The sequence below is a fragment of the Tachyglossus aculeatus genome, chromosome 3, assembly GCF_015852505.1.
Source record: "Tachyglossus aculeatus isolate mTacAcu1 chromosome 3, mTacAcu1.pri, whole genome shotgun sequence".
Taxonomy (NCBI): domain Eukaryota; kingdom Metazoa; phylum Chordata; class Mammalia; order Monotremata; family Tachyglossidae; genus Tachyglossus; species Tachyglossus aculeatus.
The window spans coordinates 1,158,305-1,177,402 of record NC_052068.1 but is presented as its reverse complement, the minus strand read 5'-3'; the positions used below and the strand labels follow the sequence as shown (position 1 = coordinate 1,177,402).

Genomic DNA, 19,098 nt, shown 5'->3' with positions numbered 1-19,098 from the left:
GAGTCAGAGGTCATGGGTTCAAATCCTAGCTCCGCCAATTGTCAGCTGGGTGACTTTGAGCAAATCACTTCACTTCTCTGGGCCTCAGTTCCCTCATCTGGAAAATGGGGATTAAGACTGTAAAACCCACATGGGACAACCTGCCTTGTATCCCTCCAGCACTTAGAACAGTGCTTTACACATAGTAAGCACTTAACAAATACCATTATTATTATTATTATTATTATTATTATTATTATTATTATTTAGCCACACTCCCTGGCCTCAGGGAGCTGCCAATCCAGGGGGGCGGGGGGCACAGCCGGGATTAGAACCCACGCCCTCTGATTCCCAAGCCTGGAATATTTCCACTAAAATACCACAAATATTCATTATTGTGATGAGAAGCAGCGTGGCTCAGTGGAAACAGCCCGGGCTTTGGAGTCAGAGGTCATGGGTTCAAATCCTGGCTCTGCCAATTGTCAGCTGGGTGACTTTGGGCAAGTCACTTCACTGGGCCTCAGTTCCCTCATCTGTAAAATGGGGATTAAGACTGTAAGCCCCACATGGGACAACCTGATCACCTTGTATCCCCCCAGTGCTTAGAACAGTGCTTTGCACATAGTAAGCACTTAACAAATACCACTATTATTATTATTATTATGAAGTAGCCACACTCCCTGGCCTCAGGGAGCTGCCAATCCAGAAGGGGGGTGCAGCCGGGATTAGAACCCACGTCCTCCGACTCCCAAGCCCGGAATCTTTCCACTAAAATACCACAAATATTCATTATTGTGATGAGAAGCAGCGTGGCTCAGTGGAAAGAGCCTGGGCTTTGGAGTCAGAGGTCATGGGTTCAAATCCCAGCTCCGCCAATTGTCAGCTGGGTGACTTTGGGCAAGTCACTTCACTGGGCCTCAGTTCCCTCATCTGTAAAACGGGGATTAAGACTGTAAGCCCCACATGGGACAACCTGATCACCTTGTATCCCCCCAGCGCTTAGAACAGTGCTTTGCACATAGTAAGCGCTTAACTCTCCCCTTCCTCCCCCTCCCCCCGGCCTTACCTCCTTTCCCTCCCCACAGCACCTGTATATATGTAAATATTTATTTAATTTGTACATATTTATTCTGTTTATTTTGTTAATATGTTTTGTTGTCTGTCTCCCCCTTTCAGACTGTGAGCCCACTGTTGGGTAGGGACCGTCTCTATATGTTGCCAACTTGGGCTTCCCAAGCGCTTAGTACAGTGCTCTGCACACAGTAAGCACTCAATAAATACGATTGAATGAATGAATGAACAAATACCATTATTATTATTATGAAGTAGCCACATTCCCTGGCCTCAGGGAGCTGCCAATCCCGAGGGGGGGGTGCAGCCAGGATTAGAACCCACATCCTCCGACTCCCAAGCCCGGAATCTTTCCACTAAAACACCACAAATATTCATTATTGTTATGAAGCAGCCACACTCCCTGGCCTCAGGGAGCTGCCCATCCTTACCGTCGTCGAGAGCGCGTATCCGCGCGTGCGGTCCGAAGCCGTTCTCACAGAGAAGCAGCGTGGCTCACTGGAAAGAGCCCGGGCTCTGGAGTCAGAGGTCATGGGTTCAAATCCCGGCTCCACCAATTGTCAGCTGTAACTTTGGGCAGTCAATCAATCAGTCAATCAGTCGTATTTATTGAGCGCTTATATGTTGGCAACATCTAGAGACAGTCCCTACCCAACAGCGGGCTCACAGTCTAGAAGGGGGAGACAGAGAACAAAACCAAATATATTAACAAAATAAAATAAATAGAATAGATATGTACAAGTAAAATAAATAAATAAATAAGTTACTTCACTTCTCTGGGCCTCATCTGGAAAATGGGGATAAAGACTGTGAGCCCCAAGTGGGCCAACCTGATCACCTTGTATCCTCCCCAGTGCTTAGAATAATAATAATAATAATAATAATAATAATAATAATAATATTTATTAAGCACTTACTGTGTGCAAAGCACTGTTCTAAGTGCTGGGGAGGTTACAAGGTGATCAGGTTGTCCCACGGGGTCTCACAGTCTTCATCCCCGTTTTACAGATGAGGGAACTGAGGCCCAGAGAAGTGAAGTGACTTGCCCATAGTCACACAGCTGACAATTCGCAGAGCCAGGATTTGAACCCATGACCTCTGACTCCAAAGCCCGGGCTCTTTCCACTGTGCCACACTGCTTCTCTAGTATGGTATTTGGTAAGCTCTTCCTATGCGCTGGGCACTGTACTAAGCCCTGCGGTAGATACAGGCTAATCAGGTTGGACAGGTGGGACGCACAGTCTTAATCCCCATTTGCTTTGCACATAGTAAGCACTTAACAAATCAATCAATCAATCAGTCGTATTTATTGAGCGCTTACTGTGTGCAGAGCACTGGACTAAGCGCTTGGGAAGTACAAGCTGGCAACATCTAGAGTAAGTCCCTACCCAACAGCGGGCTCACAGTCTAGAAGGGAGGAGACAGAGCACAAAACCAAACATACTAACAAAATAAAATAAATAGAATAGATAGGTAAAATCAATCAATGGTATTTATTGAGCGCTTACTGTGTGCAGAGCACTGGACTAAGCGCTTGGGAAGTCCAAGCTGGCAACATATAGAGACAGTCCCTACCCAACAGTGGGCTTACAGTCTAGAAGGAGGAGACAGAGAACAAAACCAAACATACTAATAAAATAAAATAAACAGAATAGATAGGTACAATCAATCAATCATATTTATTGAGCGCTTACTGTGTGCAGAGCACTGGACTAAGCGCTTGGGAAGTCCAAGTTGGCAACATCTAGAGACAGTCCCTACCCAACAGTGGGCTCACAGTCTAAAAGGGGGAGACAGAGCACAAAGCCAAACATACTAACCAAATAAAATAAATAGAATAGATATGTACAAGTAAAATAAATAGAGTAATAATAAATAAATAGAGTAATAGAGTAACAAATGGCGTCATTATTAATAATAATAATAATAATGATGGCATTTATTAAGCACTTACTATGTGCAAAGCACTGTTCTAAGCGCTGGGGTGGATACGAGGTAATCAAGTTGTCCCCCGTGGGGCTCACAGACTTAGTCCCCATTTTCCAGATGAGGGAACTGAGGCCCAGAGAAGTGAAGTGACTTGCCCAAAGTCACCCAGCTGACAGGTGGCGGAGCCGGGATTTGAACCCATGACCTCTGACGACTCCAAAGCCCGGGCTCTTTCCACTGAGCCACGCTGCTTCTCTAGTATGGGGTTTGGTAAGCACTCCCTATGCGCCGGGCACTGTGCTAAGTGCTGCGGTAGATACAGGCTAATCAGGTTGGACACGTGGGACGCACAGTCTTAATCCCCATTTGCTTTGCACATAGTCAGCACTTGACAGCAGCACGGCTCGGTGGAAAGAGCCCGGGCTTTGGAGTCAGAGGTTGTGGGTTCGAATCCCGGCTCCACCGCAAGTCTGCTGTGTGACCTTGGGCAAGTCACTTCACTTCACTTCCCAGACTGAGCCCCTTCCTTCCTCTCCCCCTCGTCCCCCTCTCCATCCCCCCCCATCTTACCTCCTTCCCTTCCCCACAGCACCTGGATATATGCATATATGTTTGTACAGATTTATTACTCTATTTATTTATCTATCTATTTTACTTGTACATATCTATTCTATTTATTTTATTTTGTTAGTATGTTTGGTTTTGTTCTCCGTCTCCCCCTTTTAGATTGTGAGCCCACTGTTGGATAGGGACTGTCTCTATATGTTGCCAACTTGTACTTCCCAAGAAGAAGCAGCGTGGCTCAGTGGAAAGAGCCCGGGCTTTGGAGTCTGAGGTCATGGGTTCAAATCCCGGCTCCGCCACTTGTCAGCTGGGTGACTCTGGGCAAGTCACTTCACTTCTCTGGGCCTCAGTTCCCTCCTCTGGAAAATGGGGATTAAGACTGTGAGCCCCCCGTGGGACAACCTGATCACCTTGGAACCTCCCCAGCGCTTAGAAGGGTGCTTTGCACATAGTAAGTGCTTAATAAATACCACCATAATAATAATAATAATAATAAATACGATTGATTGATTGATTGATTCTCTGAGCCTCAGTTCCCTCATCTGTAAAAATGGGGATTAAGACTGTAAGCCCTACATGGGACAACCTGATCACATTGTATCCCCCCCAGCACTTAGAACAGTGCTTTGCACATAGTAAGCACTTAACAAATACCACCATAATAATAATAATAATAATAACAATAAATACGATTGATTGATTGATTGATTGATTCTCTGAGCCTCAGTTCCCTCATCAGTAAAAATGGGGATTAAGACTGTGAGCCCTACGTGGGACAACCTGATCATATTGTATTCCCCCCAGCGCTTAGAACAGTGCTTTGCACATAGTAAGCGCTTAACAAATACCACCATAATAATAATAATAATAAATATGATTGATTGATTGATTTGCTGAGCCTCAGTTCCCTCATCAGTAAAAATGGGGATTAAGACTGGAAGCCCCACGTGGGACAACTTGATCACCTTGCCAGCGCTTAGAACAGTGCTTTGCACATAGTAAGTGCTTAACAAATACCACCATAATAATAATAATAAATAAGATTGATTGATTGATTGATTGATTCTCTGAGCCTCAGTTCCCTCATCAGTAAAAATGGGGATTAAGACTGGAAGCCCCACGTGGGACAACTTGATCACCTTGCCAGCGCTTAGAACAGTGCTTTGCACATAGTAAGTGCTTAACAAATACCACCATAATAATAATAATAATAATAAATAAGATTGATTGATTGATTGATTGATTCTCTGAGCCTCAGTTCCCTCATCAGTAAAAATGGGGATGAAGACTGGGAGCCCCATGTGGGACAACTTGATCACCTTGCCAGCGCTTAGAACAGTGCTTTGCACATAGTAAGCGCTTAACAAATACCACCATAATAATAATAATAATAATAATATATATGATTGATTGATTGATTGATTCTCTGAGCCTCAGTTCCCTCATCTCTAAAAATGGGGATGAAGACTGGGAGCCCCACGTGGGACAACTTGATCACCTCGCCAGCGCTTAGAACAGTGCTTTGCACATAGTAAGCGCTTAACAAATGCCATCATCATTATTATTATCACCTTGTATCCCCCCAGCGCTTAGAACAGTGCTTTGCACGTAGTAAGCGCTTAACAAATGCCATCATCATTATTATTATTATTATTATCACCTTGTATCCCCCCCAGCGCTTAGAACAGTGCCTTGCACATAGTAAGCGCTTAACAAATGCCATCATCATTATTATTATTATTGTTATCACCTTGTATCCCCCAGCGCTTAGAACAGTGCTTTGCACATAGTAAACGCTTAACAAATGCCATCATCAATATTATTATTGTTATCACCTTGTATCCCCCCAGCGCTTAGAACAGTGCTTTGCACATAGTAAGCACTTAACAAATGCCATCATCATCATTATTATTATTGTTATCACCTTGTATCCCCCCCAGCGCTTAGAACAGTGCTTTGCACATAGTAAGCGCTTAACAAATGCCATCATCATTTGATTATTATTATCACCTTGTATCCCCCCAGCGCTTAGAACAGTGCCTTGCACATAGTAAGCGCTTAACAAATGCCATCATCATCATTATCACCTTGTATCCCCCCCAGCGCTTAGAACAGTGCTTTGCACATAGTAAGCGCTTAACAAATGCCATCATCATCATTATTATTATCACCTTGTATCCCCCCCAGTGCTTAGAACAGTGCCTTGCACATGGTAAACGCTTAACAAATGCCATCATCAATATTATTATTGTTATCACCTTGTATCCCCCCCACTGCTTAGAACAGTGCCTTGCACATAGTAAGCGCTTAACAAATGTCATCATCATTATTATTATTATTATTATCACCTTGCATCCCCCCAGCGCTTAGAACAGTGCTTTGCACATAATAAGCGCTTAACAAATGCCATCATCATCATATTATTATTATTATCACCTTGTATCCCCCCCAGCGCTTAGAACAGTGCCTTGCACACAGCAAGCGCTTAACAAATGCCATCATCATCATTATTATCACCTTGTATCCCCACCAGCGCTTAAAACAGTGTCTTGCACATAGTAAGCGCTTAACAAATGTCATCATCATTATTATTATTATTATTATCACCTTGCATCCCCCCAGCGCTTAGAACAGTGCTTTGCACATAATAAGCGCTTGACAAATGCCATCATCATCATCATATTATTATTATCACCTTGTATCCCCCCCAGCGCTTAGAACAGTGCCTTGCACACAGCAAGGGCTTAACAAATGCCATCATCATCATTATCACCTTGTATCCCCACCAGCGCTTAAAACAGTGTCTTGCACATAGTAAGTGCTTAACAAATGCCATCATCATTATTATTATTGTTATATCACCTTGTATCCCCCCAGCGCTTAGAACAGTGCTTTGCACATAGTAAGCGCTTAACAAATGCCATCATCATTATCATCACCTTGTACCCGCCCCAGCGCTTAGAACAGTGCCTTGCACATAGCAAGCGCTTAACAAATGCCATCATCATCATTATTATTATCACCTTGTATCCCCCCCAGCGCTTAGAACAGTGCCTTGCACATAGCAAGCGCTTAACAAATGCCATCATCATCATTATTATTATCACCTTGTATCCCCCCCAGCGCTTAGAACAGTGCTTTGCACATAGTAAGCGCTTAACAAATGCCATCATCACCGTTATCATTATTGTTATCACCTTGCATCCCCCCAGCGCTTAGAACAGTGCCTTGCACATAGTAAGCGCTTAACAAATGCCATCATTATTATTATTATCACTTTGTATCCCCCCCAGCACTTAGAGCAATGCCTTGCACATAGTAAGCGCTTAACAAATGCCATCATCATCATTATTATTGTTATCACCTTGTATCCCCCCCAGCTCTCAGAACAGTGCTTTGCACATAGCGCTTAACAAATGCCATCATCATCATCATCATCATTATTATTATTGTTATCACCTTGTATCCCCCAGCGCTTAGAACAGTGCCTTGCACATAGCAAGCGCTTAAGAAATGCCATCATCATCATTATTATTATCACCTTGTATCCTCCCCAGTGCTTAGAACAGTGCTTTGCACATAGTAAGTGCTTAACAAATGCCATCATCATCATCATTATTATTATTATCGCATTGTATCCGCCCCAGCACTTAGAACGGTGCTTTGCACATAGTAAGCGCTTAACAAATGCCATCATCATTATTATTATTATCACCTTGTATCCCCCCCAGCGCTTAGAGCAGTGCCTTGCACATAGCAAGCGCTTAACAAATGCCATCATCATCATTATTATCACACTGTATCCCCCCCAGTGCTTAGAGCAGTGCTTTGCACATAGTAAGCGCTTAACAAATGCCATCATCATTATTATTATCATCACCTTGTATCCCCCCCCAGCACTTAGAGCAGTGCCTTGCACATAGTTAGAGCTTAACAAATGCCATCATCATTATTATTATTATTGTTATCGCATTGTATCCCCCCCAGGGCTTAGAACGGTGCTTTGCACATAGTAAGCGCTTAACAAATCATCATCATCATCATCATCATCAATCGTATTTATTGAGCGCTTACTATGTGCAGAGCACTGTACTAAGCGCTTGGGAAATACAAATTGGCAACACATAGAGACAGTCCCTACCCAACAGTGGGCTCACAGTATAAAAGGGATATGTACAAGTAAAATAAATAAATAAATAAATAAATAAATAAATAGAGTAACAAATATGTACAAACATATATACATATATACAGGTATACATATATACAGGTAGACATGGATGTGGGGAGGGAGGGCATTCCAGGCCAGGGGGAGGATGTTGGCCGGGGGTCGATGGCTGGACAGGCAAGAATGAGGCACAGTGAGGAGGTTAGCGGCAGAGTAGCGGAGGGTGCGGGCTGGGCTGTAGAAGGAAAGAAGGGAGGTGAGGTAGGAGGGCGAGGTGATGGAGAGCCTTGAAGCCGAGAGTGAGGGGTTTTTGCCTGATTAGTAAAACCTCACATATATTCTGGTCCTCTTCCTCTCCAGGGTGAAACCTGGCATCTCTCCACTCTGTGTGAATGCCATCATCATCATTATTATTCTTGTTATCGCATTGTATCCCCCCTAGGGCTTAGAACGGTGCTTTGCACATAGTAAGCGCTTAACAAATGCCATCATCATTACTATTATTAACAAATGCCGTCGTTATTATTATTATTATTGTTAATTATTCTTCTTCCCGCCGCTCGCCAGGTGTTCGCCTTCGACGTCCGCAGGAACCAGGCGGTGGGCTCGTACCCCAAGAAGCTGAGCGCGGCCTTCCCCGCGCTGCGGCCGCCCAGCCACCCGGCCAGGCACCTGGACGCGGCCTACCCCTCCTACGGCCACGGCGCCGTCTTCCTCTTCAAGGGCGGCCAGTACTGGCAGGTGGTGGGCGACGGCGACAGGCGGCGGGACCCCACCCTGCCCGTCCACGGACTCTTCCGCGCCCGGCCCGTCTCGGACCGCTGGCCCGACATCTGCGACGTCCACCCGTCCGCCCCGGGTCGGAAGTAGGCCGGAGGGGGGGCCCGGCTCCCGAATCCCACTGCCGACGCCAATCGATCGATCCCAAATCCTCCGGCCGATGGGACCGGACACCAATCAATCAAGCAATCGTATTTATTGAGCGCCGACTGTGCGCAGAGCGCCGGACGAAGCGCCTGGGAAGTCCAACTTGGCAACAGAGAGACAGTCCCTACCTGATAACCCGACCACCTTGTATCCTCCCCAGCGCTTAGAACAGTGCTTTGCACATAGTAAGCGCTTAACAAATGCCATCATCAGCATCATTGTTGATTGATTGATTGAGCGCCGACTGTGCGCAGAGCACCGGACGAAGCGCCTGGGAAGTCCAAGTTGGCAACAGACGGAGACGGTCCCTACCTGATAACCCGACCACCTTGTATCCTCCCCAGCGCTTAGAACAGTGCTTTGCACATAGTAAGCGCTTAACAAATGCCATCATCAGCATCATTGTTGATTGATTGATTGAGCGCTGACTGTGCGCAGAGCACCGGACGAAGCGCCTGGGAAGTCCAAGTTGGCAACAGACAGAGATGGTCCCTACCTGATAACCCGACCACCTTGTATCCTCCCCAGCGCTTAGAACAGTGCTTTGCACATAGTAAGCGCTTAACAAATGCCATCATCAGCATCAGCATCATCGTTGATTGATTGATTGATTGAGCGCCGACTGTGCGCAGAGCACCGGACGAAGCGCCTGGGAAGTCCAAGTTGGCAACAGAGACAGTCCCTACCTGATAACCCAACCACCTTGTATCCTCCCCAGAGCTTAGAACAGCGCTTTGCACATAGTAAGCGCTTAACAAATGCCATCATCAGCATCAGCATCATCGTTGATTGATTGATTGAGCGCTGACTGTGCGCAGAGCACTGGACCAAGCGCTTGGGAAGTCCAAGTTGGCAACAGAGACGGTCCCTACCCGATAACCCGATCACCTTGTATCCTCCCCAGAGCTTAGAACAGCGCTTTGCACATAGTAAGCACTTAACAAATGCCATCATCAGCATCAGCATCATCGTTGATTGATTGATTGATTGAGCGCCGACTGTGCGCAGAGCACTGGACGAAGCGCCTGGGAAGTCCAAGTTGGCAACAGACGGAGACGGTCCCTACCTGATAATCTGATCACCTTGTATCCTCCCCAGCGCTTAGAACAGTGCTTTGCACATAGTAAGCGCTTAACAAATGCCATCATCAGCATCAGCATCATCGTTGATTGATTGATTGAGCGCCGACTGTGCGCAGAGCACCGGACGAAGCGCCTGGGAAGTCCAAGTTGGCAACAGACGGAGACGGTCCCTACCTGATAACCCGACCACCTTGTATCCTCCCCGGCGCTTAGAACAGCGCTTTGCACATAGTAAGCGCTTAACAAATGCCATCATCAGCATCAGCATCATCGTTGATTGATTGATTGAGCGCTGACTGTGCGCAGAGCACCGGACGAAGCGCCTGGGAAGTCCAAGTTGGCAACAGACAGAGACGGTCCCTACCTGATAACCCGACCACCTTGTATCCTCCCCGGCGCTTAGAACAGTGCTTTGCACATAGTAAGCGCTTAACAAATGCCATCATCAGCATCAGCATCATCGTTGATTGATTGATTGATTGAGCACTGACTGTGCGCAGAGCACTGGACAAAGCACCTGGGAAGTCCAAGTTGGCAACAGATAGAGACGGTCCCTACCCAACAGTGGGCTCACAGTCATTCACTCCATTCACATTCCCCAGCGCTTAGTACAGTGCTTTGCATAGTAAGGGCTTAATAAATGCCATTATTATTATTATTATTCATCCCAAATCCTCCTGCCGATGGGACCGGACACCAAGCAAGCAATCGCATTTATACGATTTATACGTATCAATCAATACGATTGATTGATTGAGCGCTTACTGTGCGCAGAGCACTGGATGAAGCATCTGGGAAGTCCAAGGGCAGCATTGAGAAACGGAAGATTTCCAGCTGCCAGCTCGCCGGGCATTAGAAAACACGCTGCCCGCTGCAGGCAGGCTTCTCTGAGCGGGGCCCGGGCCTCCCAGATGGGGTAAAATGGAGTTACCAACGACCTCTTTCCCCTCAGGCAGCTGGGAAAAGGGGCAGGAGCCATGGGCAAGCACCCCCATGGCCCACCCTCGGGCCTAAGAAGGCTCCCGGCCTTTGGGCTTAAGTGTCTTCACCGGGTCAAAATTGGGTTCAAGAAGAAGGCCGACGTTCCTTACCGTTTTTCCAATCACGGGAGGGAGAAAAAAAGAAAAGACGAGGCATTTGTTTGGCCCGCTGGACACTGAGGATGGGTAATAGTAGTAATCGTACTCAGCGGGTCAGCACTCAGGGACCAAAATTGGGTTCAAGAAGAAGGCCGACGTTCCCAAATTACGGTAGGGAGAAAAAAAGAAAAGACGAGGCGTTTGTTTGGCCCGCTGGACACTGAGGATGGGTAATAGTAGTGATCCTACTCAGTGGGTCAGCACTCAAGGACCAAAATTGGGTTCAAGAAGAAGGCCGACGTTCCTTACCGTGTTCCCAAATTACGAGAGGGAGAAAAAAGAAAAGACGAGGCGTTTGTTTGGCACGCTGGACACTGAGGATGGGTAATAGTAGTAATCCTACTCAGCGGGTCAGCACTCAGGGACCAAAATTGGGTTCAAGAAGAAGGCCGACGTTCCTTACCGTGTTCCCAAATTACAGTAGGGAGAAAAAAGAAAAGATGAGGCATTTGTTTGGCGTGCTGGACACTGAGGATGGGTAATAGTAGTGATCCTACTCAGCGGGTCAGCACTCAGGGACCAAAATTGGGTTCAAGAAGAAGGCCGACGTTCCTTACCGTGTTTCCAATCACGGGAGGGAGAGAAAAGAGATGAGGTGTTTGTTTGGTGCGCTGGACACTGAGGATGGGTAATAGTAGTAATCCTACTCAGCGGGTCAGCACTCAAGGACCAAAACTGGGTTCAAGAAGAAGGCCGACATTCCTTACCATGTTTCCAATCATGGGAGGGAGAAAAAAGAAAAGATGAGGCGTTTGTTTGGCCCTCTGGACACTGAGGATGGGTAACAGTCGTAATCCTACTCAGCAGGTCAGCACTCAAGGACCAAAATTGGGTTCAAGAAGAAGGCCGACGTTCCTTACCGTGTTCCCAAATTACGGTAGGGAGAAAAAAGAAATGGCGAGGCGTTTGTTTGGCCCGCTGGACACTGAGGATGGGTAATAGTAGTGATCCTACTCAGCGGGTCAGTACTCAGGGAACAAAATTGGGTTCAAGAAGAAGGCCGACGTTCCCAAATTACGGTAGGGAGAAAAAAGAAAAGATGAGGCGTTTGTTTGGCGCACTGGACACTGAGGATGGGTAACAGTAGTAACCCTACTCAGCGGGTCAGCACTCAGGGACCAAAATTGGGTTCGAGAAGAAGGCCGACGTTCCTTACCGTGTTCCCAAATTACGGTAGGGAGAAAAAAGAAAAAATGAGGCGTTTGTTTGGCACGCTGGACACTGAGGATGGGTAATAGGAGTAATCCTCTCAGCGGGTCAGCACTCAGGGACCAAAATTGGGTTCAAGAGGAAGGCCGACGTTCCTTACCGTTTTTCCAATCACGGGAGGGAGAGAAAAGAAAAGACAAGGTGTTTGTTTGGCGTGCTGGACGCTGAGGATGGGTAATAGTAGTAACTCTACTCAGCGGGTCAGCACTCAAGGACCAAAATTGGGTTCAAGAAGAAGGCCGACGTTCCTTACCGTGTTCCCAAATTACGGTAGGGAGAAAAAAGAAAAGACGAGGCGTTTGTTTGGCGCGCTGGACACTGAGGATGGGTAATAGTAGTAATCCTACTCAGCGAGTCAGCACTCAGGGACCAAAATTGGGTTCAAGAGGAAGGCCGACGTTCCTTACCGTTTTTCCAATCACGGGAGGGAGAGAAAAGAAAAGATGAGGCGTGCGTTTGGCGCGCTGGACACTGTGGATGGGTAATAGTAGTAATCCTACTCAGTGGGTCAGCACTCAGGGACCAAAATTGGGTTCAAGAGGAAGGCCGACGTTCCTTACCGTGTTTCCAATCACGGGAGGGAGAGAAAAGACAAGACGAGGCGTTTGTTTGGCGCACTGGACACTGAGGATGGGTAATAGTCGTAATCCTACTCAGCGGGTCAGCACTCAGGGACCAAAGTTGGGTTCAAGAAGAAGGCCGACATTCCTTACCGTGTTCCCAAATTACGGTAGGGAGAGAAAAGAAAAGACGAGGCATTTGTTTGGCCCTCTGGACACTGAGGATGGGTAACAGTGGTAATCCTAGTAATCGAAAAGGTATTTATTGACCGCCCCCCACCCCGGGGGCACTGTACTGAGTGCTGGGGAAAGTACAAAGGAAGCATAAGAGATGTTTCCTGACTTCAAGGAGCTCCCTCTAACAGGGAAGGCAGACAAATACTTGGGAATAAGGCAACTAGAGTAAGCGATCGACCGCCCGGTCATTTGCGCGTTTACACTACGGCGGAGCAGGGGGATCACGGGTTTTAGGGACGTACGGGCCACTGGCGGCCCAAGGGCCGATCCGACTCGGGGGCTGGGAGATTAATCGGGAAAGGCGGGATCGGAGCCGCCCCCCTCCCGGACCGCGGGCGCGCGCCGGAAGCCAGGAAGACACAGCGGCCGCCTCCGGCTTTAATAAATAAATTTATTTCTTTAAAATATCTTTGCTGTCTATTCACAGTCTCTCGTTCCCCGGGGGGCAACGGCGGCCCCGGTGAGCCGTCGCCGGAGGGGGCGGGAAAAGGCACGGGCTTTTGTGCAGGACGACGGGCTGGGCTCTGCCACGGGGGGTTGAGGGGACCGGGAGTCGAGGGGGCCCCCGGGCCCCGCGCCCCGACTCCGTCTCCCGGCCGTCGGCGAGCCGGGGCCGTCCGGAAGCCCGACTCCCGGTCCCCGGCTGAGCCCTTGAGACGTGATAACGCCAGGAACCGGAGGGCCGCTCCGCCCGGCCTTTTCCCCCTTGGGAAGCGTGGAGGGTCACCGGGGATCACCGCGAGGCGGTCGGTTTAATCCCCGAGGGCCCGCCGGGTCACTGAGGGGCGGCGGCGGGGGCCAGCTGGCCCATGAGGCGGAGGATGAGGTCGACTCTGTCGAGCACGGAGGCGCCGCGGTCGGCCGAAGCCCTGAGCAGGAGCGAGTACATTCTCTTGTTGGTCTTGAGCACGGCCTCCTCCTCGCCGCCGCCGCTGCTGCGGGAAGACGGAAAAGTTGGCCTTCCCCAACCCGGGCCGGATCCGGCCTTCCCGCCTCCCGTGGCGGGCCTCGCCCTCCGACCCCCTCGGGCATCTCCGCTCTCTCGGTCCCGATCCGCCGCGGGACGGCCCGTCGCCTTAAAATCGACCGACCGCGCCTCTCCGGACGGCCTGGGCAGCGTGGCTCGGTGGAAAGAGCCCGGGATTGGGAGTCGGAGGTCGCGGGTTCAGATCCCGGCTCCGCCACGTCAATCAATCAATCAGTCGTATTTATTGAGCGCTTACTGTGGGCAGAGCACTGAGCGCTTGGGAAGTCCAAGTTGGCAACATCTAGAGACGGTCCCTACCCAACAGTGGGCTCATTTGTCAGCTGTGTGCCTTTGGGCGAGTCACTTCTCTGGGCCTCAGTTCCCTCATCCGGAAAACGGGGATGAAGACGGTGAGCCCCCCGTGGGACGACCTCATCACCTTGTAACCTCCCCAGCGCTTAGAACGGTGCTTTGCACATAGTAGGCGCCTAATAAATGCCATTATTATTATTATTCATTCAATCGTATTGATTGAGCGCTCACTGCGGGCAGAGCACTGGACTAAGCGCTTGGGGAAGGACAGCCCACTGTTGGGTAGGGACCGTCTCTACATGTTGCCAACTTGGACTTCCCAGGCGCTTAGTCCAGTGCTCTGCACACAGTGAGCGCTCAATAAATACGACTGATCGATCGATTGACAGTTTTCTAGACTGTGAGCCCACTGTTGGGTAGGGACTGCCCCTAAATGTTGCCAACTTGGACTTCCCAAGCGCTTAGTCCAGTGCTCTGCACACAGTGAGCGCTCAATAAATACGATTGATCAATTGATTGATTGACCGTCTTCTAGACCGTGAGCCCACGGTTGGGTAGGGACCGTCTCTACATGTTGCCAACTTGGACTTCCCAGGCGCTTAGTCCAGTGCTCTGCACACAGTAAGCGCTCAATAAATACGGTTGATTGATTGATAGGGACCGTCTCTACATGTTGCCAACTTGGACTTCCCAAGCGCTTAGTCCAGTGCTCTGCACACAGTGAGCGCTCAATAAATACGATTGATTGACTGACAGTCTTCTAGACTGTGAGCCCGCTGTTGGGTAGGGACCGTCTCTACGTGTTGCCAACTTGGACTTCCCAGGCGCTTAGTCCAGTGCTCTGCACACAGTCAGCGCTCAATAAATACGACTGATCGATTGACAGTCTTCTAGACTGTGAGCCCACGGTTGGGTAGGGACCGTCCCCTACCGTCATCACTATTATTATTATTAACTTCTCTATGCCTCAGTTCCCTCATCTGTAAAATGGGGATTAAGACTGCGAGCCCCTCTTTGGGACAGCCCGATCACCTTGTGACCTCCCCAGCGCTTAGAACAGTGCTTCTGCACATAGTAAGTGCTGAATAAATGCCATCATTATTATTATTACCTTCTCTATGCCTTAGTTCCCTCATCTGTAAAATGGGGATGAAGACTGTGAGCCCCCCGTGGGACAGCCTGATCTCCTTGTAACCTCCCCGGCGCTTAGAACAGTGCTTGGCACCTAGTAAGCGCTTAATAAATGTCATCACTCCATGTTGCCAACTTGGACTTCCCAGGCGCTTAGCCCAGTGCTCTGCGCACAGTGAGCGCTCAATAAATACGATTGATTGATTGATTGATTGATTGATTGACAAGTCCGGCCTCCGGCCGCATTCCCCGACTTATTGGAGGCCTTCCCAGACTGAGCCCCTTCCTTCCTCTCCCCCTCGTCCCCCTCTCCATCCCCCCATCTTACCTCCTTCCCTTCCCCACAGCACCTGTATAGATGGATATATGGTTGTACATATTTTTTACTCTATTTATTTTATTTGTACATATCTATTCTATTTATTTTATTTTGTTAATACGTTTGGTTCTCTGTCTCCCCCTTCTAGACTGTGAGCCCGCTGTTGGGTAGGGACTGTCTCTAGATGTTGCCAATTTGTACTTCCCAAGCGCTTAGTCCAGTGCTCTGCACATAGTAAGCGCTCAATAAATACGATTGATGACGATGATGATTGTAGGGCCGCCCGGCGCGGCAGTGGTCCCACCGCCCCCGAGGCGGGAGTTGGCTTCCCAAGCTGGGCGCGGGGGGACGGGGGGGAAATCGAGGCACGCGGTGGGGGGGGGGGACGACGCAACAACTGAGCGCACCTGGATTTCTTCTTCCCGGCCGACAGCAGCTTGATGGACTGGAGCAGGAGGAAGGCCAGGCGCGACTCGAAGATGCCGAGGAGCTTGAGCACCTCTTCCCGGCTGACGGTGGCGGAGGGGTCGCCCGCGCCGGGGGGCTCCGCTCCCTTGGTCCCCGGAAAAGCGGCGGGAAGTCAGTCATTCATTCATTCAATCGCACTTATTGAGCGCCCACTCTACCCTCCGCCCCCGGCCACCCCCTCAGTTGCCTCATCTGTAAAATGGGGATGAAGACTGTGAGGACAACCTGATCCCCTTGTATCCTCCCCAGCGCTTACAACAGTGCTTCGCACATAGGAAGTGCTTAATAAATGCCATCATCATCATTGTCTCTATATGTTGCCAATTTGTACTTCCCAAGCGCTTAGTACAGGGCTCTGCACATGGTAAGCGCTCAATAAATACGACTGATGATCGTCATCATCATCATCACCCCCCCCACCCGAGGGAGCCGGGGGCCAACGCAACCCCTGTACTGGGCTTCGGGGTGGCCACCCGGCGGGATAATAATAATAAAGTACAAGTTCATTCATTCAGTGGTATTTATTGAGCGCTTACTAATAATAATGGCATTTATTAAGCGCTTACTACTAATAATAATGGCATTTATTAAGCGCCTACTATGTGCAAAGCACTGTCCTAAGCGCTGAGGGGGGAATTCTAGACTGTGAGCCCACTGTTGGGTAGGGACGGCCTCTATATGTTGCCGACTTGTACTTCCCAAGCGCTCAGTACAGTGCTCTGCACACAGTAAGTGCTCAATAAACACCACTGAAGGAACTTGTACTTCCCAAGCGCTTAGTCCAGTGCTCTGCACACAGTAAGCGCTCAATAAATACGATCGAATGAATGAACCTGTACTTCCCAAGCGCTTAATCCAGTGCTCTGCACACAGTAAACGCTCAATAAATACGATTGATTGATTGATTGATTGATTGAGAGATTTGACCCTTCAACGGGCCCCACAGAGGCGGGTTCTCCCCCTAAGGACACCGGTCCCTCTCTAGACGGCAAGCTCCCCTCTAGACACCTCCCTAATTCCGCTGTACTGTCCATTTTGGGCGATCGGTCTGGGGGCGACTATCAATCAATCAATCAATTGTATTTACTGAGCGCTTACTGTGCGCAGAGCACTGTACTAAGCGCTATCACAACAGCGGGTTCTCCCTAGAACCCCCCTAAGGACGCCAACCCTTCTCTAGACCGCAAGCTCCCCTCTAGACACGTCCTTAATTCCGCTGTACTGTCCTTTTTGGGCGATCGGTCGGGGGGGGGGGGGGGGGGGGGGGGGACTATCAATCAATCAATCAAATGTATTTATTGAGTGTTTACTATGTGCAGAGCACTGTACTAAGCTCTATCACAACGGCGGGTTCTCCCTAGAACCCCCCTAAGGACGCCAGTCCTTCTCTAGACCGCAAGGTCCCCTCTAGACACGTCCCTAATTCCGCTGTACTGTCCTTTTTGGGCGATCGGTCTGGGGGGGGGGGGGGGGACACTATCAATCAATCAATCAATTGTATTTATTGAACGCTTACTGTGTGCTTAGCACTGTACTAAGCGCTATCACAAGGCGGGTTCTCCCCAGAACCCCCCTAAGGACGCCAGTCCTTCTCTAGACGGCAAGCTCCCCTCTAGACACGTCCCTACTTCAGCTGCACTGTCCTTTTTGGGTGATCGGTCTGGGGGGGACTATCAATCAATCAATCAATTGTATTTACTGAGCGCTTACTGTGTGCAGAGCACTGTACTAAGCGCTATCACAATGGTGGGTTCTCCCTAGAACCCCCCTAAGGACGCCAGACCTTCTCTAGACCGCAAGCTCCCCTCTAGACACGTCCCTAATTACGCTGTACTGTCCTTTTTGGGCGATCGGTCTGGGGGCAACTATCAATCAATCAATCAATCAATTGTATTTATTGAGCGCTTACTGTGTGCAGAGCACTGTACTAAGCGCTATCACAACGGTGGGTTCTCCCTAGAACCCCCCTAAGGACGCCAGACCTTCTCTAGACCGCAAGTTCCCCTCTAGACACGTCCCTAATTCCGCTGTACTGTCCTTTTTGGGCGATCGGTCTGGGGGCAACTATCAATCAATCAATCAATCAATTGTATTTATTGAGCGCTTACTGTGTGCAGAGCACTGTACTAAGCGCTATCACAACGGTGGGTTCTCCCTAGAACCCCCCTAAGGACGCCAGACCTTCTCTAGACCGCAAGTTCCCCTCTAGACACGTCCCTAATTCCGCTGTACTGTCCTTTTTGGGCGATCGGTCTGGGGGCAACTATCAATCAATCAATCAATCAATTGCATTTATTGAGCGCTTACTGTGTGCAGAGCACTGTACTAAGCGCTATCACAACGGCGGGTTCTCCCTAGAACCCCCCTAAGGACGCCGGTCCTTCTCTAGACCGCAAGCTCCCCTCTAGACACGTCCCTACTTCTGCCGTACTGTCCTTTTTGGGCGATCGGTCTGGGGGCAACTATCAATCAATCAATCAATTGTATTTATTGAGCGCTTACTGTGTGCTAGAGCACTGTACTAAGCGCTATCACAACGGCAGGTTCTCCCCAGAACCCCACTAAGGACACCGATCCTTCTCTAGACGGCAAGCTCCCCTCTAGACACGTCCCTACTTCTGCCGTACTGTCCTTTTTGGGCGATCGGTCTGGGGGCAACTATCAATCAATCAATCAATTGTATTTATTGAGCGCTTACTGTGTGCTAGAGCACTGTACTAAGCGCTATCACAACGGCAGGTTCTCCCCAGAACCCCACTAAGGACACCGATCCTTCTCTAGACGGCAAGCTCCCCTCTAGACACGTCCCTAATTCCGCTGTACTGTCCTTTTTGGGTGATCGGTCTGGGGGCAACTATCAATCAATCATTTGTATTTACTGAGCGCTTACTGTGTGCAGAGCACTGTACTAAGCGCTATCACAACGGCGGGTTCTCCCTAGAACCCCCCTAAGGACGCCGGTCCTTGTCTAGACCACAAGCTCCCCTCTGGACACGTCCCTAATTCCGCTGTACTGTCCTTTTTGGGCGATCGGTC

General features: G+C 49.2%; 2 protein-coding genes across 2 annotated transcripts in view; one reads left to right on the top strand and one right to left on the bottom strand.

Moving 5' to 3' along the window:
* The window catches only part of MMP21 (matrix metallopeptidase 21), a 52,220-nt gene extending 43,613 nt beyond the window's left edge, over positions 1 to 8,607 (top strand). The window contains exon 7 of the mRNA XM_038743974.1: positions 8,279 to 8,607. Coding sequence (XP_038599902.1) covers positions 8,279 to 8,581 — 303 coding nt within the window. The 3' untranslated portion in view covers positions 8,582 to 8,607. The remainder of the gene's footprint in view (positions 1 to 8,278) is intronic.
* Positions 8,608 to 13,238: 4,631 nt separating this feature from the next.
* The window catches only part of EDRF1 (erythroid differentiation regulatory factor 1), a 104,053-nt gene continuing 98,193 nt past the window's right edge, over positions 13,239 to 19,098 (bottom strand). The window contains exons 23-24 of the mRNA XM_038743665.1: positions 16,002 to 16,147; positions 13,239 to 13,800 (exon numbers count right to left, since the gene is read on the bottom strand). Of these exons, the coding sequence (XP_038599593.1) occupies positions 13,641 to 13,800; positions 16,002 to 16,147 (306 nt within the window). The 3' untranslated portion in view covers positions 13,239 to 13,640. The remainder of the gene's footprint in view (positions 13,801 to 16,001; positions 16,148 to 19,098) is intronic.